This window comes from Eucalyptus grandis, chromosome 8 (genome assembly GCF_016545825.1).
Source record: "Eucalyptus grandis isolate ANBG69807.140 chromosome 8, ASM1654582v1, whole genome shotgun sequence".
Classification (NCBI taxonomy): domain Eukaryota; kingdom Viridiplantae; phylum Streptophyta; class Magnoliopsida; order Myrtales; family Myrtaceae; genus Eucalyptus; species Eucalyptus grandis.
In genome coordinates this window covers 54,507,879-54,532,379 of record NC_052619.1, presented here as the reverse complement: position 1 = coordinate 54,532,379, position 24,501 = coordinate 54,507,879, and the positions used below count along the sequence as shown (strand labels likewise).

The 24,501-nt window shown below is 38.4% G+C and overlaps 2 protein-coding genes across 2 annotated transcripts; both read left to right on the top strand.

The window, feature by feature from the left end:
- Positions 1-2,001: 2,001 nt before the first annotated feature.
- LOC104438145 (transcription factor MYB1) lies at positions 2,002-4,069 on the top strand. Its single transcript, XM_010051228.3, has 3 exons — positions 2,002-2,210; positions 2,383-2,512; positions 3,344-4,069. Exons 1-3 carry the CDS (start codon positions 2,078-2,080, stop codon positions 3,945-3,947), a joined length of 867 nt encoding a protein of 288 aa, XP_010049530.2. The 5' UTR covers positions 2,002-2,077; the 3' UTR covers positions 3,948-4,069.
- Positions 4,070-22,146: 18,077 nt separating this feature from the next.
- On the top strand, positions 22,147-23,515 carry LOC104438144 (transcription factor MYB1). The gene is given in 4 exon segments (XM_010051227.3): positions 22,147-22,413; positions 22,506-22,635; positions 22,750-22,964; positions 22,967-23,515. Coding segments are annotated over 4 exon segments (912 nt in total). The 5' UTR covers positions 22,147-22,280; the 3' UTR covers positions 23,401-23,515.
- The last annotated feature ends 986 nt before the right edge of the window (positions 23,516-24,501 follow it).

The following is a 24,501-nucleotide window of genomic DNA, read 5'->3' as shown; positions in this document are numbered from 1 at the left end:
CCATTTTATTTTTCTGCCAGCGGACCATTTTCTTGTTGCAAGTGCAGCTTCTTTTTCAACTCGATTTGTCCTTTTGCTCCGCGTGACAAATTATTCTTAGTTTATAATTGGTCGACGTGTGGAAGATTTCTTCGAGAGTGGGCATAATGGTTGAGATAAAAGAGGCTTTTTTTTTTTTTTTTAACGAATTTGCATGGTCATATACTACATATGTAGATTTATATTGCTATTGTTTCTTTCAGAAAGTGAAAAATCTTTAAGATGATTAAATTGGATTTTTATAAAAAGCTTTTTTTTTCATTATTGGACTGAAAGTAAATGGCTTGGTATTAGACGAATTTAAAATGCGAACACTGGAATTTGAAGCTCATGATTAGAAAAATTTGCAGAAAGTGAAAACAAAAAGTTAAATTTGCAAAGAATTTGAGCTTACAATTGTGAGTTTTTTTATAGCTCCCTAATAATAGCTACTCACTGACCAACAATTATCGATTTTGAATTTACCGATAACTCTCGAATTACAATTCTCGATGCACCCTCCAGGAGGTTTTAGACACGTTCTCATGCTTTGATAATCATTATCCAAAGGAAGATACATGTTTAGAGATTATAGGGGCAACCAACTGTCAACCATGTATTGAAATGAATATGTGCTCTTTGCCTTTTAACTCGAACACTTAGCAAACTCTGTCAATCAATATCCAAAGGAAGTAACGGACTGTTGATGAATTTTGTCGTCTGGCCAGAGCTTTTGTTGATTACTTCTATCAAATTTGTTATCGATGACATTTTTGATGAGTTACCTATTCTTTTCAAGTTGACCGTCTCATTCATATATGACTTCTTTAACTAGACGTTTAGCTCACTACTTGTTGATAATAAAGATGGGTCCTGTTTTTGGTGTCAACAGCTTGATTTCAAATAAATTTGCATACTTAGTCTAAACTTTTGAAGGCAACGAGGAGCGATACCCTTTGGGTAATAATGCAACGGGCACATCCTTGATTTTGCTAGTCTCAATTATTGAGGCAAGATAATGTTTTCTCCATGTGGAAAGTTTGTGTCAATCAATCATTGTATCATTCAATCGTTATCACAATGATTACGGATTTTCGCTTTTTGGTGAAACATTACAATAAACGGAACATCTCATGTCTGCACTCCCCGGAAGGGACATAGAGATTAGTTTCTCTTGCCACTATTTTATCTTGCCACCTTATAAGGCACGAACAAACACCTTAGCTTGGCTATCTTATTTCATCTGGATTTCTCGAACATAATCTTTTTCGAGGGGAACTCTTCACTGTGTAGCTGAATAAATTATTGAAATAAGTATATTAAAAGTTATAAAATTTATAAAAAAATGCAGTTAAGTTCTAAAATTTTAAAAAAATGAAATTAAGTTTAAAAACTTATCATGAAAGTATAATCGAGTCCCAAAACTTTCAAAATGCGTTACCAAAAGGACTTGATTTGATCAATTTAATAAATTTTAGGATTTGATTGTACTTTTTAAATGTTTTGGAACTTGGTTACACTTCTGCAACAAATTTTAAGATTTAATTGCATTGAAAGTGTTAGGATTACATTGCACTTTGTTGACAAGTTTTAAACTTTCAATATACTTATCTATAAATTATTAAATTAAGATTTTTTTTTCTTCTAAAGAAACTAAAAGATACATCCATCCATTGATTCTGCCATTGCTTTTGTGCTTTTTTCCAATCCCTACACAACCCTGTAAACTCAACCCCAAGAGTTTTAGTTCGCATTTTTTGACACCAATTTAGACATTCGCTAATGATATACTTTATTAAAGAAATGTAAGACGATGGAATCTGTCTCATTATTCTTTATTACCACAAGAGGCACGTTGGCCGATTGGGTCCTCGGGAGCCACAGGACCATGTGCCTACATTTGTGCAAATAATTAATAAATCCACCGCACTGTTCATAAATACCTGGCGTGTTTCGAACAAGAAGTACAAGCCACACTCCAACTCCAACTCATAATCAAACTCAAAATCACTTTCTCAGAGCGAGGAGGAGAGAGAGAGAGAGAGAGAGAGAGGGAGAGATGGGAAGGAGGCCATGCTGTGCAAAAGAAGGGCTGAACAGAGGGATATGGACTGCTGGAGAAGACAAAATCCTCGTCGACTACATTGAAGCCCACGGCGAAGGGAAATGGCGGGACCTCCCTCAGCGAGCTGGTATGTACTACTACCATACCAAGCGATTCTGTCGCGTGCTTTATGTTTTTGTGCGCATGGAAGTTTTAAGATGTAACACTGTTAAGTTGTCGTGCCCCTCAACTTTCACGATGCCAAATGACGAACCAGAATATTGTCCTTGTTATTCACATATTTGGCATTCTTTTTGTAGGGTTGAAACGTTGTGGGAAGAGTTGCAGATTAAGGTGGTTGAATTACTTAAGGCCAGGTATCAAGAGAGGAAACATCTCAATGGATGAAGAAGAGCTCATTATTAGACTGCATAAGCTCTTGGGCAACAGGTAACATTTGTCCCTAATAATCACTCTCTACTATTGTAAAAGGCAAGTTATAAAAGACTATTATTTCTTTGGAGCTCTTGTCTCCAAAACACAGACCTAGTATTATTGAAGCACTATCTCTTCAAATCTATCAAATGCAGTCATTCACACTTTGGTGCTTTTTCTCATCAATACTCACTCTCAGATGCTTTTCAATTTACCCTTCTGGCTTAACTATACAAGACACAAGCCACAATAAATTTTCCTCCTCGTTTACGACATGCAAAATTTGTCAAACCCCAGGCATATTTCTATTTTATTTTAGTCTTTTATCAAGATTGAGTAGTCTTAACAATTTCTAAGATACAAAAACTCGCGTCATTGTCATCCGACAGTCAACATTTGCCAATTATTTGACTCTTTATTTAATCAATTAGCGTCATCTAACGATTAATGATTAATGTCTCTCTTCTCTTATGTACTTTTATTGTTGAATATTATTTTGTTAGCCAAATGAATATTATTTTCTCGGTTACTTCCCTTTTTGGGGGTTCTTGGAGTACAAAGTCCGCAATTTTTTTTTCAACAACTGGGACTATATTCTGTGTCCTTTAATAATCTAGGGAGAAGTTAATGCGGGATCTTCACTGATACCCAAAAACAAAAATTAAGAGTAGATCTTCCACTTCGCTCTGGTTAGGTTTGTGCTTTCTTCAGCAACAAGCAATCTCACTTCAAGTTCGAGGGCTTTACTGATAAATTAATTTGACTGATTGCTTGGAAAACACAAGCATTGTCGGCTGTTCCACCGCCTAAAAGTTACTTACGCGATTCACCAACTTACTTTTGCAGGTGGTCGTTAATAGCCGGAAGACTCCCCGGACGAACAGACAATGAAATAAAGAATCACTGGAACACCAACCTTAGCAAGAAGGTGCAGGATCAGACACATCAAAATCCTGTCAAGCGGTCCAACGAATTGGAACCTCGGAGCGAGACGTCGAAGGAAGAGTCGCCATCGAGGTTGGAGCCGCACCCAGTCATTCGAACAAAAGCAATCAGATGCACTAGGGTTATCCTCCCACCCCCACTGATGGATCAAGTAGCTAGCAAGGCAACTTCGGTTCGCAATTCGAACAGCGAGACCTCATCTTATACATCATCTCGTCAAAGTGACTTATCTTCCCACTTTCTGGCCGATTTCAACATCGACGACCTTTTGATGTCGGACGAAGCTCAAAATCTGGATTCGTGTTTCCCTCTCGAAGGGGAGAAGGTCAATTGCTATCCGTCCAATTTTACTCTTCCTGCGCATGATGATGCCGGATGCATCCGCTCGGAAGGACTTGACCGCTGGAGGGACAACGATGAGCCTTTTCAACCGAATGGAAGTTTCGATTTCAATTCATTGGCATCATTCCTTAATTCAGATGATGGATGCGGTTTAGATGAATAAGACATTATGGCCAACATTTGAGTAGCCATTCATGCAAGGCTTATAATGTACTTCATTGGAAGAACAAATTGTTGAAAAAAAACTGATGTCATGTATTTTCGGGGATCTATCGCAATTGTATTTTAAGGACGATTCCACTGTTTCGTTCTTTAAAAAAAGAAAAAAAGAGAAGAAATCTTTTGTGTCGGTAGTTTCCTGCAAAAGTCGGTAATATTAAACAACTCTTGGTAAGAAAAGTTGCCAATCACTTGATTTCTCGTTAACTTGTTTGTAACTTCTCTTTACATAAATGAAAGTTCAATCTCTTTTTGACAATTTATAAATTATCAATCTTTCCTTTCTTTTAGTAACTTTTATTTGTCTTTTTAACCAATGTCATAATTTACCAACTAATGTATGAAGTAATCAATTTTAATTTGAGTGAATTGCTAGTTTTTCTCTGATTAAATTGTGAATTAGTTTTGAGTTATCAACTTAGTTGACTAAGTTACAATATATATTTAGTTTTTATTTAATTTATCATTTTTAAATTGTTTCTCAAATTCTATTTGTCTTTCTTCCGAACATCTTAAATTTATCAATTCTCATATGAACTTACCAATCATTTATTTACTCGACTTACCAATTTTTCTCCCATTTAGGTTACCAATTAGTTTTGAATATCCAAGTCTCATTTGAATTACTTGCCAATTTTTATTTTGTATTTTTAAATAATTTGCAAACCTTTCTTTTGAGTTAGTAACTTTTATTTACCTTACTTACAAACCTGTTAAATTTGCCAACTCTTTCAAAAACTACCAACCTTATTAGAGAAATTATTAAATGTTATCTGATTAACTTACAACAAGTTTTGCATTATTTACTTTTATTTGAGTTAGTAACTGAGGGTTAATTGGCTCATTATAAATTACCAATTTCTTTAATCTCTGTCAAAAAAAAAAAACTAGAGTGATGACTTTTTCTAATTAAGTTACCAACTCCTATTTGAGTTAGTTACAAATATCTATATGATTTTTTATATCACAAATTTTTTTTTCTTTAACAAAACAAGTTTCCATTATCTTTTAACAATTATTATTTACTAGTTTTACCAAAGGCTAAAGTTTTATAAGTTATATATATGAAATTATCAACCTCAATTTGTGTGATTACAAAATATTATCCAATTAAATAACCAATTAATTTCAGGTTACAAACTTTCATTCCTTTGGTTACGTTGGAAAATTTTTGGGAAATGAGAAACATAAGATCAATTGTCTAAGGTGTGCAAAATTGTCCTTGAAGATAACTCTGCCCTATCCCTTGGAGTACGGAACTTCGTTCCACATGCTCTAGTGGCTATTCTCTCATGATGCAAAATATTTTTCTTTGTGCTTCACACAGAGTAATAAAAACAAGAATAACAACGTTATATGTGTTGACACTTAAATTTTGATTTTTCTTGGGTCATTCATGCATAAAAAATTATAAATCGGCTCGATCCCTAAACAAAAGTACCATTAGCATAGTTCATATTTGCATTTTAACTCATGCATCACGTGCGATTCACATGTCTCTCACACGATGTTACCAAGGATTGATGCACACAAGAGCACTCTCCATTGGGCAATGGCCCCACGGACAAGCGAACATTGGATCATCTCCCATATCAATCTACCACATACTCTCATCCTCGATCATCAATTCAAAAGGAAGAGAAAGAGATCACGATCAGTAGTTGGAGAGCATCCACGGGCTGAAAAGAAGCGATTGAATTCTTCAATTTGGTTGTAGAAAAAGCAGAAATTGGCTTTATCTCAAAAGAAAGCAAAGAGATAAGGAGGCATCCAACTTGGTTGTGAATGTACACTCTGAATACAAGATTTCAGAGTGGTCAAGAGTTTGAAGAAAAGAGAAATTAATATGGTGGAGCCAGTTGGGGTCAAGCAATTCGATGAACGAACTAAAAGGAAATCCGATCAGAGCTAATCGTGGATTATAAAAGGGCAACATCTAGTCTTGGTGATTAAAAATTGATGATGAAACAAGTGAGTTTTAAGAAGAAGATAAATAGGCAAATTCAAGAGGTTTAATACTGGCAACATTACTACATGTCATCTGATTTCTATCTCCAGGTGGTTGATTTGTTTGAATTGAAAACTCTCATCTTTTAATATCTTCGGTGCCTATAAATAGAGACAAAAACAAAAGGACGGGGGGAAAGTGGTGAGATTTGTGCTGGTTTCACTGAAGGAGCACTACACGAAGAAGGGTATCTCACGGCAAAAGACAGGGGGCTCTCGGACGGCACAGCGCTCGCACAGAAGTCCATTGGCCAAGAGGACGCACGACACGCATACACGTACGCAAAGGAGGAGAGGACATACATAAGAAGAAAAAATTCTCTCTTCCCCGTGATAGCGCTTCAACCTCACGGTATTGCTGGCCAAGATCTTGCTGCCGCCCTGCTCCACTCCTCGTGTTGCGTCTCCTCGTCACATCGCACCCATCATTGCTCCAACGACACTGTTGCCCCGTGATCAATCCTCTCGCCTTCGAGCGTCTAGCAGCATTCCCGGTTTCTGTCCAACACCGGCGATCGTCCCTCTCTTACTAGCTCACCGCTCGATGCCAAGCACTCCTCACAACAATCTCCAGCAGCACAGGTGGACTTTTCTCGATTTTTGCCGGTTCGCTAGCGGTCCCCAACAATTCTTCCAGCAAAGTCAGCAACCCCACTACCTTCCAGGCTTGACGTCACTTCTGCTGTTGTTCCTGCTTACTTCCAAGTAGTCATCCCAACAAGCAGCACGACACCAGCTCATCCTGCTTTGCCGCGACCCGATTTTTTCTTTTTGGTCGAACTATGTCGCGGTTTTACCGTGAATATCTTTGCTGTCATAATTTCTATTGATCAATAGATATAATTACGTTCAATAGATATAAAAGATGGGTTTTACTTAAACAATGTATTATCGGGTTACTGTTCACTTTCCTCTCCATTTGGGCGATTCTGGCACTATTCACTCCAGCTGGTTTTTTGCGGATTCTGGTTGATTCCGCTGGTATCCGGAGCTGATTTTTCGTGGGCTAGGTCATCTGGGGACCGCCTACAAACCCCAGGTAAGCTTGGCTTGATTGGTTTTCGTTTATCAAGATGGGAGCTCTCGATCAGAATTTCTGGTGCGCCTAGCTTTTCCCGATTCTGGTCTCTGTCTTCGTGGGTGGCTTTGACTGGTTAGTGTGCTGATTGCTGGTGGATCTCCTTGTCCTTGAAGGCCCTTAAGCCCCTTCAAACACCTAGTATGGCCTGATTGCTCTCCTTGAATTTATTATGGGGTTTGGGCCGGTGCTGTGTTGGGGTACTGTGCTGTTTCGTAATGGCATCCTCTTCGAATCTCCCAAGTCAGTTGGGCCGTCCAAATGAGGAGTCCCAAGCGGGCTCTAGGCGTGGTAGGAGCCGCCTTAGATCTGCTTCTCGTGGGCCTAGAGTGGCTCGTCTTGCTGGACAAAAATGGAGTGAGCAGAAAGCCCCTCCAACCTGTTCATGGGTTAATGTTGCTAGGCTCTCGGCAAAAGGATATGAACTTAGCTTCGTGCCTCCAAATTCTGTTGGAAAAAGAGGAGTGGTGCACCTCTCTGAGGAAGTGGTGCATGCGGCAAATCCAAAATGGAATCATTGTTTGATGGGGTATTTCATTGGCAAGAATATGCCGTTCAAAATGACTGAGTTAGTCCTTAAGGAGACGTGGGGCTCTCATTTAACTGAAATGCTTGCTGATGATGAAGGATTTTATTTCTTCTTTATTCCTGACCCTGATTACTGCAGGAAGATTCTTGAGGAAGGTCGATTGACGGTGAATAGAGTGCCACTTATTCTGAAACAATGGGATCCCACTCTTGAGCTGAGGAAGGACTTGCAATCCTCTGTGCCCGTTTGGATCCGTATGAAAAACATACCTTTTGCTTATTGGTCTGCTCTTGGGATAAGCCATATAGCGAGTGCCGTCGGTAGACCCTTATATGTGGACCCATTGACTGAAAAATGAAACGTTTGTCTTTTGCAAGAGTATGTGTCGAAGTGTCGGCTAAGTTAGAGAAATGTGAATCGTGGAGGTATTTCTGAATGGGGAGTCCTTCATTGTTCCTATCTTGTACGAATGGATACCCATTGCGTGTTTGAAATGCCATGTCTTTGGCCATAACTGTGAGGAGAAAGAAGTTCTAGCACCCGTAGCAGATAAGTCCCATGATCTTTTCTTTGAGGAAGCTCGAGATGCCGCTTTGTGCCTACGGTGCCCCCCTCGATTCCTCTCGCCCAGCCTCGTAAGGTGTCTTATGCTGACTAGTAGGATGGATGGAAGCAGGTAACTCGGAAGAAGAGGCAACCGTCGGGGTCTAATGGGAAGGACTCTTCGACTCCTATCTCTTCTTTGAAGTTTATGGATAAATCAGATTCTTCTCAAGCTTTAAGCAAGTTTGCCCAAAAAAATAAAGGTGCTTTGATTCCCAGTTCTACTGGACCTCCTTCCACGATGGTTCCTGTTGAGCCGATCCCAGAATCTGCTTATATTGGGTTTGGCTCTACTGCTGAAGAATCTGAGGATGCGGCTAGTGCGGTAAGTAGCAGCTTAGATGAGGAACCCGATGGTCCTAGTGAATTGGTTACAAATGTTAAGCATTCTGCTATTTCTGAGGAAGCCCCTGCTAAAAGGAACTCGCCCAAGACTCCGTCTGTCCCAAAGTTGGCCGCCTCTCCTATCCCGGATTGGCTGCTCCTCCCGACCCTCCTCAAGGCACTAGCCTGGAGGAGATCACGTCGAATCTTCTATTCTCATCGTAATACATTATATAGTTATATATAGCTATGTATATTGGAGTTTGGAATATTAGGGGACTTGGTAGCCATCTCAAACAAGCTGAAATTAGAAACTTTGTTAGATCTCATAATCTATGTTGTGTTGGTATTGTGGAAACAAAGATTTCCCAGGGTGCCTTTAGTGCGATCTCTGCTGTTTTGTTGCCGGGCTGGAAGTGGGAAAACAACTATAATCATTCCTCGAAAGGAAGAATTTGGGTGGGGTGGAACCCCCATGAAGTCTTATTTGTTACGAACTCTTCTTCGGATCAAGCTATTCATGGAAAGTTATCTTGCTTAAATTCTGGTAAGGTTCTCTTCCTTACGGTGGTCTATGCTGAGCATAGTTTTGTGGCTAGACGTCCTCTTTGGGCTGACATTATTCAGACTAGCTCTCTCCTTTCGGGTTTCCCTTAGATACTAGCAGGAGACTTTAATGCAATTCGTGACCCTTCGGAGAGATTGGGTAGTTCTAATGGTTGGATCCCAGCTTTTGATGAGCTGCGTGAGTGCCTCATTCAAGCTGGTCTTGACGATCTCGGGTATACCGGAATAGATTTACTTGGGCTACTTCCATGGGTGCCAACCGTAAGCAAAGAAAGATTGATCGTGTTCTTGTTAATTCTTGTTGGATTGCTGAATTTTCCTTTTCGAGGCCTCTTTCTTGGCCCACGGAATTTCAGATCATTCTCCAATGATTATTAAGATTATGCCTGCCCCTAAGTCTCGCAAGCCTTTCAAGTTCTTCAATTTCTGGTTTTCTCATTCGGATTTTACTAATGTGGTTTCGCAAGCTTGGAGTTCTCCCTTTGTGGGTTCTCCAATGTTTATTCTTTGCTCCAGGCTTCGGCTTCTCAAATGTAAGTTGAAACAAATCAACAAGGAGTCCTTCTCGGACTTGTCCTCTAGAACGACTGAAGCAAGATGTGCATTGCTCCAAACCCAAGATGCTATTCAGAATGACTATTCGAATATTCAACTTGCTGAATTGGAAAAACAACAACTCCAATCCTTCTTGGATTTGCGCCTTCAAGAGGAATCATTTTATAGACAAAAGTCTCGGGTGCGGTGGTTGAAAGAAGGTGATCTTAATACTAAATTTTTCCATAACTCGGTAAACAAGAGACAACTTCACAATAGAATTATCTCGCTCTCTAATGGGATTGTTTCTACCTCAAATCCCTTTGAAGTTCAAAACCTGTTTGTTGACCACTTCCGGGAGTTATTGGCCTTCTCTCCCCCTGTTGCGAGGCCTTCAGTGGAGGAGATGCGTGCAGTGTTGAGGCACACCCTTGATGCGGATCAAGTTCGCTTTATTTCTAGCCCCATCTCGGAGACTGAAATTAAAGATACTCTATTCTCTCTTGGGGTGGGTAAGGCCCCTGGCCCTGATGGATATAATGTGGAATTTTTTTAAACATTCTTGGGAGATTGTTGGACCTTCTGTTATTCTGGCAGTGAAAGATTTCTTTGAGAAGGGCATATTGTTGCGGGAAATTAACACAACTATTTTGGCCCTGGTCCCCAAGGTCTCGAATGCTTCCAATGTGAATGATTTTTGGCCAATTGCTTGCTGTAACACATTATACAAATGTATTACCAAGCTTATTGCTAATCGGCTCTCTCGGGTGCTACCTTCTATCATTAGTCTGCCCCAAAATGCCTTTGTAAAAGGTAGACACATTAGTGACAATATTTTACTTGCTCAGGAGCTGTTTTGTGGTTTTCACAATGATCCTTATCGGCCTAAATGTGTTATTAAAGTTGATTTTAGGAAGGCCTATGATACGGTGGATTGGAGTTTTATTGAATTGTGTCTGCAGGCTTTCGATTTCCCCTAGGAGTTCATTGCCCGGGTTATGATTTGCATTCGTACCCCCAAGTTCTCGGTTGCAATTAATGGGGAACTCCATGGTTTCTTTTCAAGTGGGAGGGGTATTTGTCAGGGTGATCCCATGTCGCCGTATATTTTTACTCTTGTGATGGAAGTCTTTACAGGTATTCTGGACATTCAAACTTCACATCCGGACTTTGTTTTTTTTTTCTGGCGCTGCAAGCCCACCAGACTTTCTCATATTTTCTTTGCTGATGATGTACTACTCTTCGCTGAAGCTAACTTACCGTCTATTGATCTTTTCAAGAATGGTATCGATAAATTTTCTAGCTGGAGTGGGCTAATTCCGAATCTTCGGAAGAGTGAAGTTTTCCTTTCTGGAGGCTCCTCTGACCTTCATGAGGATATCCTCAATAAGTCGGGCTATCGATTGGGCACCTTTCCTTTCCGCTATCTAGGAGTACCGGTTATTTCAGCTAGATTGGGAAAGCCGACTGCGTCTCCTTGGTTAATTCAATCACGACTCATGTTCAGTCTTGGACCAATAGATTCCTCTCCTTTGCGGAGCATATTCAACTTATAAGGTCGGTGCTTCATTCTATACAAGTCTTTTGGGCTAATGTGTTCTTTCTGCCATGTTCGGTTCTAAACCGAATTGAGCAAATTTTCCGCCAATTCTTGTGGAGAGGCCCTGAGATGGGTGCAAGTGGTGCTAAAGTCTCGTGGTGTAATGTTTGCCTTCCCAAAAATGAAGGGGGCTTAGGTATTCGTACTTTAAGGGAGAACAACATTGCGTCCATGCTCAAACATATTTGGATTCTTTTCTCAGATAAAGAATCCATGTGGTGTAAGTAGATTCATTCCAATTTCCTGAAGCGGAAATTTTTTTGGGTGGTCCCTTGCCCTACTCATTGCTCTTGGGCCTGGAGGAAGTTATTAGATCTTCGTGATCAATTTCAGCAATATTTCAGATGGAGCATTGGAAATGGGAGGTCGGTCTCCTTTTGGTTCGACCCTTGGCACCCAAATGGTCCTTTATACAAGATCTTTTCTAATCAAGATATTTATCGCTCTGGTATATCCCGCTACGCGGTTGTTGATGGTTTTGCTACTCCTATGGGCTGGTATATCATTAACATCATGGCTAATTGGTGGAATCCCCTTCCGGTATTCAACCAAGAGGAGGATCGGTTTCGGTGGCTTCCGCACCCATCCGGTCGCTTCTCTATTGCTTCGCCCGTGATTTGATCCGTCCAGAAGCGTAATGTCATCTCGTGGGCCTCTTTTGTTTAGAATACTGCCTTGCCTCCAAGATATCAAACGCATCTTTGGCTTATTTCGCGCAATCGACTGCCAACTCAGGTTTTGCTCATCTCTTATGGTAGGATCCCCCCTACAAATTGCCCCTTTGTTCGTGCAGACCTAATTCTATAGATCATTTGTTCTTTGCATGCCGTGCTTGGATAGTCTTATTTCATTTTGGGCGGCAAGATTCAACCTAGTGTGGCGAAACAAGCATTGGGTGGATAATTTGGCTGGCTTCCAAGCGGTTTATGGGGAAGAGTTTTTATCAAATCCTGGCTCGATTTAGTTTTGGTGCAATGTGTTATATCATTTGGAAAGAGCGGAACAATGTGCTTTTTCGGAATCAGACTCTCTATCTTCCAACGATGAAAATGCATCTTCAGAAGGCTATCAAAGATAAGGCTATGACTTTTAAGCATGTTCCTGATGTGCCCATGAATAGAAGACTTCAATGAAGCTGGAACATCCATCATTCTATTTTTGATTGATGGAGGTTTTCTAGTTTTGTTGTCTTTTGTTTCCTTTTGTTGTTGTTGCTCCTTTTTCTGAACCATGGCACCCTTACACTCGTTCTAGACTTTTGTCTTCTTGAGTGTCTGTTTTTGTTGGTGCCAGGCCTCCCTCTTGTCTTCTTTCTTGCAAAATCAGTATATTACTTACCTTTACCAAAAAAAAAAAAGATGGGTTTTACTTAATTGAATGTAATGCATTGGAACTAGTAACTTTTGGGCTATGAACCAAACTAAGAAAAAATGAAATATAATTCACTTAATCGTTGGTGAAGTTTAAAACTTCCATAAATCAAGAATTTCTTTTGTGAATTACAATTTTCACCAATCACATTAAACTCCCACAAATTTTGTTGTTTATTGCAGTTTTGTATTAATAAGTGATGTGCGTGCTTAGTTTATTTATAAGTGCTCTAGAGATTTTGCGAAAGTTCCCATGAGAGCAACCCCACTCCACACTTATATAGGTAATTAGGATAAAATTCAGGATAAGATAAAATTCAACCTATCCTATGTTTGGTGCTAGGATAAAGTTGGATATAAGAAGAATATATGCGGGATAAAATTATTCTGATAAAGATTAATATGATATTTAATATCCATAATAGGAAAGTTATTTTTCTCAGTCACATAAGTTGGATTCCTATCACTTTTGATTTTCCTGAAGTTGTTCAAGTCCCAAACCCTCGATGTATTGTTAGAGAATAGGCTAAACTCACTTATGAATCTATATAATCAATAGATATAATTCCACCTTTGAAGCAATTGTTTTACCACATCTTGTCTCCATCAAATGTGTTTTTTACACCATTGAAGATTTCATTCTTTGGCAATCACAATATGCAGACATAGAAGATATCGATTTCATTTCCAAAGGAATATTTGCTAAAAAATTTATCCACTTCTTAGCCTCATTGACAGGTGTGAATTTGAGAGGAATTTTTACTTTCCTAAGAAGTTGAATAGTACTCGATCACCAAGATAAATACATGAGTGTAGGAGGATAAGACATTTTCTTTGTACATATATGCCTTGTAGCATCTAAGTTTAATTTTTTCTTTTTCCCATATTGGAGTGTCGGAGGATAAGACATTTTCTTTGCACATATATGCCTTGTAGCATCTAAGTCTACAATCCATTCTTTCATATTAGTCACAATATTGGTTTGGGAAATGAACACATTAATTGCGTTATTAGAGTCATTTGCTTCAACCAAGTTGACTTTTGATTTAGCTAGATTGTCATTTCCCCCACAATTTTTGTTTGAGTTAATTTCTAAGTTATAGCACCTTTGCCGAGGTTGAACATGTATCCATTTGGAATTTTGTCTGCTCTGAATATGGGATGTAGTTTATCATTCCTCGAATAACATGAAAATCCAGTCCAAGTCTGATAAATAATCGAACATATTTAAATATTCCCACTATTCCATTTTTTCTAACCTCTTACTTAGTGTATTTCTAAACCAAAATCGACATGCTCAAGCTATGGAAATACCAATATTCTGTTAGAAAATAGTAAAATTGATTTTGTGTTTTGATTAGCTTATTTGTCTTTTAATTGTTTTTTGGCTATGTGTGTGAAAGCAAGAGTTAGTCGGTTTGTAAACCGTCAAAGAAACGTGTGCTACAGCACCACGTCTCTCTAAGCCGCCGGAGAAGAAAAATCATGAAGAAAGTACAAGTATCTTGGGCACAACAATAAAATATTATTATACTTGCTGCTGGAGATCTCAAGAAGTACGAAGGAAGGTGAACTTGCGGCTTGCAACTTGGACGTGAAGGAAACGCAGCCCACAATTTTTGACTGCCAAGAAGAAAAGTTCAACTTTAACTCTTGCACGTTTGAAGTCCAGGCGGTGAAGTGCTTATAGATATAGGGTTACGTTAGTTTAGTTAGTGTGTGAGAGAGTGAGATTTTAGAGAGAGTTTTAAGCTTAGCAAAGTTAGTGTGTGTACTCTCTTAAGCCTTTACAAAGGCATATTGTGTAATATAATCTCTCTTTGTGTGTACTCTCTCCTTGCAAGTCCTTTTGGTTCCAACATACTCAGCCTAGGAGCAATATAAATTCCACCGACTTCCTCCTATGTTAATATATACTTGCTTATATTACCGAATGAGAACAAACCCTCATTTTAATAAGAATGAATACGGACAGCAAGCATGAACACCTATCAAATTAATTCAAACCATGGACAACTCATATAATGATGAATCCAACCAATTCATGGCATGAACATCAATTGTGATGAGGAAATTAGCAAGTTTTAAGCATGGATATGATTTATAGCCGTGACTCCAGTACATTCTGAACATATACATCAACAAAAGGAAGGAATCTAGTTTATTCAAATCATATATAGCAACAATAGGCAGTGCTAGGAGAGAACTGAGCATATACATCATTATCTAATCAAAAGGAAAGTAGTCCGAAGCTTTGAGGATCAACGATATGTAAAATCTATGACCACGATTCTCATTATCAATCATGAAAACAAACTTGAACGAAATCATTTGAATATAATTAGCAAGTATCTTATCAATGCAAGTCACATTTCTAGCTGAGATGACTCGATGTCAAAAGCACATACACCTGGTGAGCACTTGAACAGTTCAGCGACTCAATAGGAAACACAACTGACGAATAGAGAGCGAGAAACACAAATCAAAGTCACAATCCAAACTAAGATGACTCATTGTCAAAATTACAAACACCCCCATCATATCTTGGATCTGACTCCTAAGATGACAATGTGTTTCATTTTCCTTTTGATCTCATGTGAAATGGAAAAATAATGTATTAAATGGAAATGCCAAATAATTTAATATCTTGTTTGGAAATGCCAAAATTACAAACACCCCCATCACCTTGAACGTTTTTTTTTTTTTCCAAAAAAAAAAAAAAATTAGCGGATTTCTTTCCATTTCTTTTCCGATCTTCCCTTTCTTTCTCTTTCTAGGTGCCCACACAGGAAACACAATGCCTCTCTAGATAGGTAATTGGAAAATTTGTAAGCATTCTCCTTAAAGAGTATAGGATCACAAATTCATGGAATATGCTTGATTTCATCAGTCAAATTTGCAGAGAACACATAGAACAACAATTCACCAGGAACTTACTTACAAGACCTCGAATTTTAAATATTAAAATGAAAGGATCACGAGCTACATATGTGTGGTCATCAACTTCAAGTGCCACAACGATGACTGAAAAAGCTTTACCTCATTCGTTAATGGCGGAGTTTAACAATTACAACCATTGAAGAGAGGATTCATTTACCCTACTCCTCCCATCGATGACCTCGCCATTGACGCTTTCGTTGTAATTGCTCTCATTGCCTTCTTGCCGCGGTGATGCTCTATTTCTCGTTTGTGTATGATGTGAACGACAACCAGAGCTCTCCCATGGTTTTCTTGAGAAGACACACAGAAGCGAATATAACAAGGTAGTGAGGAAAATCTAAATAAATTGATTATAAAATTCAATTAGAATTGAAACAATATGATTATTGGAAGTTTGACTTATCCTTAAGATTGTTGGAATATTATTAGAAAATTTGAAAATAAGATCAATTGTTTGAGGCAAGTAAGCACTGTCATCAGGATAATTTTGGCCTTCAGAGTATGAAACTTGGTGCAATAATCTTTAGCAACTATCCTCTTATGATACAACAAGTCTTCGTCTTTACTTTGCATAGAATAATAGAGTGAATACGAAAAATAGTGTTATGTGTCAAGCCCAACAAATAAATGAAAAGAAAAGAAAGAGAATTTCATTTCTTTTAATTGTGATTTATAGATTATCTTTATAGGCAAATGAATGAGAGGGTTAATAAAGAAGCAATTCAAATAAGGTGCTACAAATTGATATAGTTTCTATTAGACTCGTTACGAAACAAAAGGCATGAATATTTCAAAATTGTCAAGATATCCAATATCTTACAAAATGTACTGTGTTTTCTTGAATTTATTAACTTTTCTATTTTGTTATCGATTTAATCGTGCTTACCAAATTTTTAAATTTTCAAACTCTTTCTATAAATTATTGACTTCAGTTAGAGTACTTACCAACTTTGCTTCAATCAGTTTACCAATAAGTTTTTCATTATCATTTTTTATTTGAATTTGTAACCAATGTTTAATTTCTAACTTCTCTTATCTTTGATACAAATAGCTACTCTTATTTTGTACTTGATAGTTCCTCAAGTGTACTGATTGTCATAAGAAATTACCTACTTTTATTACTTGCCAGCTTTTCTTCAGTTAAGAGACCAATTAGTTTTTGGTTACCATACTCCCACTTTGTTATTTAGCAACATTTTATTTATTTTTTCTACATAAGTATCACTTTTATTTGTCTTACTTACCCTTTTCTATGATTATACTACCAACCAATTTTGCATTATTAACTCTTATTTGAGTTAATTATAAAATTTTATTCATTATTTCTTAAATTACAAGCTTCTCTTATATCTGACAAAAATTTACTTTTTATTTACCAACTTTCATGTAGCTTTCTGACCAACAACATAAATTTACCATGTGTCATATAATTTATTGACTTTTTATTTGGTGATTTACCAACTTTTTTTCCTATTAAATAACCCATTGGAGAAGTTGGTTTTGGAAAAAGAAAAAACAAGTAAATGTTGGTAACTAACTCAAATGAGAGTTGGCAACCCATCATTAGTTGATTATTTGACTGGGAATAAATTGAAAATCAATCAAACTAAAATTATTAAATTTCATTTGAGAGTAGGTAACTGTAAGGTGTAATCAAGAAAGGCAATATATATATATATATATATATATATATATATATATATATATATATATGGAAAAGATAAGAAAATTTGATAATTTAAAGAAATAAACTTGGAAAATAACTATTAGGAGAGTGGGTAACCTAAAACTAGCTAATAATTTAATTAGAGAAAAATTGGTAAGTCTTTCTAATTAAGATTGATAATTTCTAAAAAGAGTTGGTAAAGTAATGATGTTGCAAGGAAATGCAAGTAAAAATTTTAAACGATAAGAAAAGTTGAAAAATCAAATAGATGTCGCCTGAATTCAAATGAGAGTTAATAACCTTGCAGTATGTGGTAATTTCAATGGCATAATAATGTCTGACTTATAATAAATTTAGTTGTTAATCTCTAAAATAAGTTATCACATGTAATATCCAAATAAAAATTGGTAAACTTAATAGAACAACCGATAAATAAAAAGGAAATTTTAATTTTAGTAACTCAAATAAGAGCTAATGACCTAAAACTAGTAATCTAACAAAAGTTGGTAAATTATCAAGCTTAGGATAGACGCAGAGCATTTGCATTCCGATTATTTATTTTTTTTTATCAATACGTTCCGAATTAAAATTGAAGAAAAAAAATATATTTTTGATGAAAAATTGGTGAGAGAGAATAAGAGCTAGTCCTTGATCATCTTACTATTGCTTCGATCAACAATATGGATAATATGCTTGTAGAGCCACCATGGCCAGCTACTTCAACTTGAGAATTTCAATGTACTTTGTAATAAAAAAAGGCCTAATACTATAGAAAATAAATCTCAATTTTAGCTCCGATTCCAATTTTATCCTAAACCTTTTTTCATCTTATAATAAAAATTCAGGAAACGCGGACCTTTTGAGTGCCATAACTTTGCAAAAAAGGGACACTTAAGTGCTATAACTTATGAAAGATACACTTAAGTGCCAAAATCGAGAGCAAAATGGCTCACTTGAGTGTCAATCCGGCCAAATTGCATACATGGCATTTTTCCGGCAAGCGAGTGCAAAACGACACCGTTTTGCATGTTGACGTGGCCAAATAATGCAAAATGGCATCGTTTTGGGCTGACGCGTTAAAAAATAATATAAAATAATTAAATTCAGTATATAAATTAATTAAATTAAATTTAGTTAAAATATTTAAAAATAATAATTTAAAAATTAAAAAATTTTAAAAAAATAAAATGGGAGAAGACGGTGAGGGTTGAGCCCGAGCCACCGCCTCCTTGCCGTCGCCTAGGAAGGGTCGGCAATGGAGGGGGAGGGTTGGCTAGGGTCGCTAGGCCCCGGCTAGGGCCGGTGACCCCGGCCAACCATGGCGAGGGCTTGTGAGCCCTCGCCTAGATCCGGCGAGGGTCGACGGCCCTTGCTGGCTGGGCCAAGGGCCAGGCCGAGGCCCCCCCTTGAGCGACCCCGGCGAGTGGCGGCCCTCGGCCCTCGCCCGATCTATCGGGGGGGATGGGGTGGGGGGGTGGAGGAGGAGGAGGCGAGAGTCGGTGGCGGGGGGCTTGGGCCCGCCGAGCCTTAGTCGAGGGCGGCGGCCCCGGTCGATTGGTGGCGAGGGCTTGCGTGCCCTCACCCCAGCATTTGGGGCAAGGGCATGTAGGTCCTTGCCGCCGATCGGCCATCCGAGGGCCACCCTCCCCCACCTTCCGACGATGGCGGGGAGGAGGCGGCGGTGGCGAGTGCTCAACCCTCGGCCATCAACCGCCTTCCTCCTCCTCTCGTTTTTGGTTTTTTTTTTTTAATTATTATTATTTTAATAAAGAAATATAAATTAGATTATTACTTTATTTTAAATTTATTTTAATTAAATTAAATTATATATTTTATTAAAATTCAAATTATGCCAAAACGATGTCATTTTGGCCGATTTAAGAGTTCTATTTTAGCCAACACTCAAAACAACGTCATTTTGGGTGAATTAGAGTTGACTCGGGTCTCGGTGAGCCACCTTGGTGAGAAATATTAATTTTTAAATGCCACGTATGATTTCCGGCTAGCTTTGTCGGAGCTAGCACTCATATGTCCCACTTTTATTCAAATGTGGCACTTAAGTGTACATTTCGGAAGTTATGGTACTTAAGTGTCCATTTGAGCAAATTATGGCACTTATAGTGTACTTTCCTAAAAAAATCAGTTTTAGATCCACTCCCAATTCTACCACAAACTCTTTTTATCTTGTAACAAACCACTAAATTTTAGTTGAGTCTCAAATCTGTCCTTTTTAATATTTTGTCCAAAATTGCCTTTAGTAATGTGGCATTTCCACATCATTGCTTCAATTTTTCTTCAAATTTCAGATACAAGAAGACAATTTTTAGACATGAATGTCCATGTTAGCCCAAACGTCTTCTTGGATTTGAAATTTGGGTAAAAAATAGGACAATTAAGGCTGACCTTCTTCAAGTTGCACGGTATTAAGCTCTCGTGCTTGGGAGTCTTCCATATCTCACAGATAGAGAGCTTGTGCTCACGATACTTGAATAACTCACAATTGGGAGGTTTCCATCTCTTAGTTGTCAAGAGAAGCATATTTGAAATTTAAGTAAAAGTTGGTGGTTATTTATGAAAAATAATAATAAAAAAAAGTTAGGGAAAATTAGGACTAGAACTAGAATATGAGATTTTTAATGGGACAAAATAAATATATATTAGTATTAGGATTGAATCTAAAGTTGTAGTTTTTTTATGTGACAAAAAAGGTTTTGGGTAGAATTTGGATTCAACCTAAAGTGGGGAATTTTTTTAGGGGTATTAGGCCTAAAAAAAAGCGCATGGTTTATAGAAGAGTGAGAGAACACTGGCTTAGAAAAAGTATGGTTTGACAGGCGCAGCAAGTGTCGTTCATCTAGCAATGCGAAAGGCAATGGGGCTAGGCAATGTTGCATGTGATTGAGATGTCGGCTGCCATTATCATAGCTAAAGTTAGAGGGAAAAAATGCTAATATCACAAAAAAAAAAAATCCAAATTGATATATTCGTGTTATATTTATGTCAAATTAGTTTCATATTATATAAAAAGCATAAAATGGTATACCCGTATCACATTTACTCTAAATTAATATTCGTGTCATAAAACTTTCAAAATAGTATATCCGTGCTAAATCTATGCCAAACACAAAAACCAGTTTGGGAGGGTGTTTGAGATTTTTTGTGATATAAGTATTAGTCTGAGATAAATATGACACATGTAAATTGATTTGGGATTTCTTGTGACATGTAAATTTATTTGGAATAGATATAGTATGGATGTATCAATTTGAAATTTTTGATGGTATAATACAAAAACATGGAATTTTAATGCGATTTATCGGCAGAGGCCCTTGATCACATGTGGAGTTGGTATCCACACGGTCGAGCCCTATAAACATATGGCCAACGAGAGCTAGTGGTGCACTTTTAATAGTTTCACCTTTCTCAGTAAAGAGATTCAATCATGCGTGCATGACGATGCATAAAAAAGATCAGATAAAAATTTTGGACCACACGTCTAATTCGGCAAGAAAGGAGATCACAGAGGCACTCTTTGTTCATGAACCCTATCATCGTCTCGAAAATGCATGTACATAGGCCATATACTGAGATTCAACTCGCAATAGATCGTTGACCCTCGATTATCTAGATTTGATTAAGGCAAGGATCTCCCCGACTTTCTTTAATTAAAAAATTTGCCTTTGTTCAAAGTGTTTTGCATATATACAAACCAATCATCTGATGTTTAATTTTCGATTTACCACGTCACCATATAAATTCGTAAATTAGCGATTGTCTCTCTAGCATTTTCCTGATTGGGGATACTTCCTGGATGGAACACGGACGGTCGAGAAATGACAGTGTGTCATTGGTTGGGATTGCCTGCACCAAACTTTCAAGAGCACTCGAGAAAGTTAGCTCGGAGAAAATTTTACAAGGAAGGGCAGATACAAGCGATGTGGAGAGCTCAACTTTGGCTAAAACCGCTTGTGTTATTTAAAAAACGATGACGTATTTGGTTATTATTTCTGGTCAATGCATGCTTGTTATATACATCAACTAGCGAAAAATCACCGAGAGAGGAAGAGAGACCGTGCTCTGGCAAGGGCCAGCGCCCGCAGGCTTTCGTCGTGTGCGGCGACGGCTCCTCCACGAGGGCTTGGGATGCCTCGTGTTATGTTGCTTTCACTGGTGCGACGTCGGCGTGGAGCGGTCGTTGAAGTGCCTGAAATGACCGCGCGAGCAGACGCCAGGCTTTCCATGGAAAGTTAGTTGGGAAATAGATGAAACTCGTCAAATGGGCGACAAGTAAAAGCCGTGACGTTATAATTTTCGGGACCACCGTCCCCGACCTTCGGAGCTGTCCATTGTCGCCATGATGAATGCACGAGAGAACGTATTCGAACTTGTATACGTGCTACCCTACAGTGAAACAGAGTCGGCATTGAGTCAGGTCGGTTCATGTTGGCGACAGCAAGTTGAAACCGAAAGCATTGTTCTTGATCACGCGGCCGACCTAAGCTGAATTCAATAAATCTTAGATAGTGATTTCATGTACTTGGATGCGTCTCGTCTAAGCTTATATCAGTGAAGTACTGCCAAATTATATCCTCCCATCCTACAGGTCCGTTTTGTATTACGCCCTTATTGAAGATTATACCTCTCTGACCGAAAGTATAAGAAGAAGTATTAATTTTAAATTGTAAACCAATGTGCGTTGTTTGACGTCTCATTCATGGAAACGTTATTTGCGCAATTAAAATGGTCCCATGATAACCAATGGACAATGACGCACTTGAAATAAATAGAAAAAAAATTGGCACGTTGATTTTAAAGGCATGGGGACCACGTCACTGGTGGACAATTTCTCAATTTCATAATAATATATGTGATGACGCAACAAATCACCCCGAAGAAAAAGGGGTCGCTTATAAGTATTGGCCTGCCCATGATCCGAGGAAACCCAAGAGACGAAGACTCAGAAGTACATCCGTCCCACTGAACAGCTCCAGTTTCTATCCGGCACTCGAGTACGGTGATCGAAAATCGCGCACGCAAAGCAAAAAGGAGTATCTCGGACATGGGAAGAAGCCCTTGCTGCGCGAAAGTGGGCTTGAACAGAGGAGCTTGGACAGTTCAAGAGGACAGAATTCTTGTTGATTACATCCAATCCCACGGCGAAGGAGGTTGGAGGAACCTCCCCAAGAAAGCAGGTAAGAACGCTGATAAAAAAATGTTCATGTGGGTCATCTGGGTATTTCCGAGAAAGTAACGGGAGACGTGTTTTCTTGTTTGTCTATGACAGGCTTGAAGAGATGCGGCAAGAGTTGCAGGCTCAGGTGGTTGAACTATTTGAGGCCCGACATCAAGCGAGGCAACATAACAGCGGACGAGGAAGAGCTCATCATCAGGCTTCACAATCTCCTGGGGAATAGGTCTCGACCTTTATCACTCTTCATCAATTCCCTTCCCGTTTATTGTACAAAAGAAAACGAAGATTTTTAAGAAGGTAATACTTACTGTCGATGAATTTACTGAACTATGGTCAGGTGGTCTCTGATCGCGGGGAGAATCCCAGGGCGAACAGACAATGAAATAAAGAATTACTGGAACACCATTGTGAGCAAGAAGGTGAAACACCAGCCAAAGCCATCGAAAGAGACCAAACTCACCAAGTCGAAGGTCATCGCCATGTCTCGACCAGCAACCCAAGTGGTGAGGACTAAGGCCTTGAAGTGCTCCAGGGTTTTGTTCCTCAATCCTCCACAAGCCCGCCCCCAAGTCATGCAAGCAGCAACATCATCCAAGCGGACACCGACCCCGCGACCCAAACCAATGCCATGCCTGTGGTGAAGAGCAAAAATGCAGATGGCAAAGTACCATGTCTTGCTGGAGGAGAAGATCATCTAGCAACGGACTTTGATTTCAGCGAGATTGACTTGTCAGAGTTCCTGAACTCCGACTTGTCGGACAAGTTTCGCTGCTTCGACGGTTGCAACTATGGCTCCTATAATAATACCTCATTAACTTCTAATTCTTCTTCGGAACAAGCCATGATGTTTTCAGAGGAGATGGTTCAGAGTTGGAACCTCGGTGGGTGTGCCAAGATCAAGCAAATGTGGGGTCCAATGTTCAATCTCTCTCTCCACTTCTTGATTGCGACAAAGGGGAATGGCTGGCCAGTGGAGTTATTTGAATAAAGGAGAGGGACTTCTATAGAGCATGTACCAATGTATACAGTAGCAATAGCTAAAAAATAAAATAAAATAAGACTATTTGGGGGAGGGTAACATATGAGCATCGCACTTTTTCTCCCATCTTCTTTAAGAAGATGGTTGTTGGACGCAGCTTTGTCAAATAAAAGTATTCTAGTTTAATTTTTCCAAAGAGAATCTAATCTATAACCTAACCTAGAAAATAAAGGTGAACACCATAGCTAGTCATTCTTCTTTGATTTCTTGTTTATTATGCTTTTCACATTTGAAGGAATGTTCAGCATATGTCTAAACAACCTGTTAGAAAATAATCGAAAAGAATGAAATCAAATTTTGAGATGTGAATACATTGTCTTTAATGAATTGTTTGTCCCACAAGGATGCTAATAGAACTAGTCCACGGTTTTGGTGCATTTAGCGCGTGGTCTTTAATTTAATGTTAGAAAACTTTCACACTTAGATATTGATCCACACACTCACATTTTTTCTAACTGAGACAACACATCTCTTTGTTTGTTTTAGAATCAAACTATCAACACAAACTCTATATATTCACCATGAGAAATATTTACGAATTCACATGCATTTGTTGCTGTAAATCGAACTGTGATTGTACCAAAGAGACGTTGATGAAAATCCACCCGTGCCAAGGCAATCTTAGTTCGAACTAACAGAGAGCGATCCATGTCACTCCGCGGTTCGTGAATGAGGCTTTGGAACTTGTTTACCAGTGGTTGTCCCATTGCTTTGGAAACTTGTTTTTTTTTTTTTAATTTGTTTGCGATTTGTTTTTATAAAATGCTTTGGAAACTTGTTTGAAAAAGTAATTTTCACACAGTTGTAAATATGAAAAGAAAACAATTTACGACAGAGGCCTTTTTTAGGCAAAAGCTCGACGAACGAGTCAAGGCAAGCTTATAATGCAAAAATTATAGATTCGCTGGCATTGATGGTGACAAAAAAAGTATGCATAGATATCCTACTCTTATTAAGTCTGCTGTCGGTGAACAAATTTTGCTAATTAGCACTGTTGATCTCAATTGGAGTATAGAAATTCCACTACTACAACAATTGTTTACCGATACA

Bases quoted from the DNA above. Each gene is read 5' to 3' on its own strand.
- LOC104438145 (XM_010051228.3), top strand. From the start codon at position 2,078: ATGGGAAGGAGGCCATGCTGTGCAAAAGAAGGGCTGAACAGAGGGATA. The intron at 2,211-2,382 runs GTATGTACTACT...TTCTTTTTGTAG, and splicing joins GGACCTCCCTCAGCGAGCTG to GGTTGAAACGTTGTGGGAAG. The intron at 2,513-3,343 runs GTAACATTTGTC...TTACTTTTGCAG, and splicing joins CATAAGCTCTTGGGCAACAG to GTGGTCGTTAATAGCCGGAA.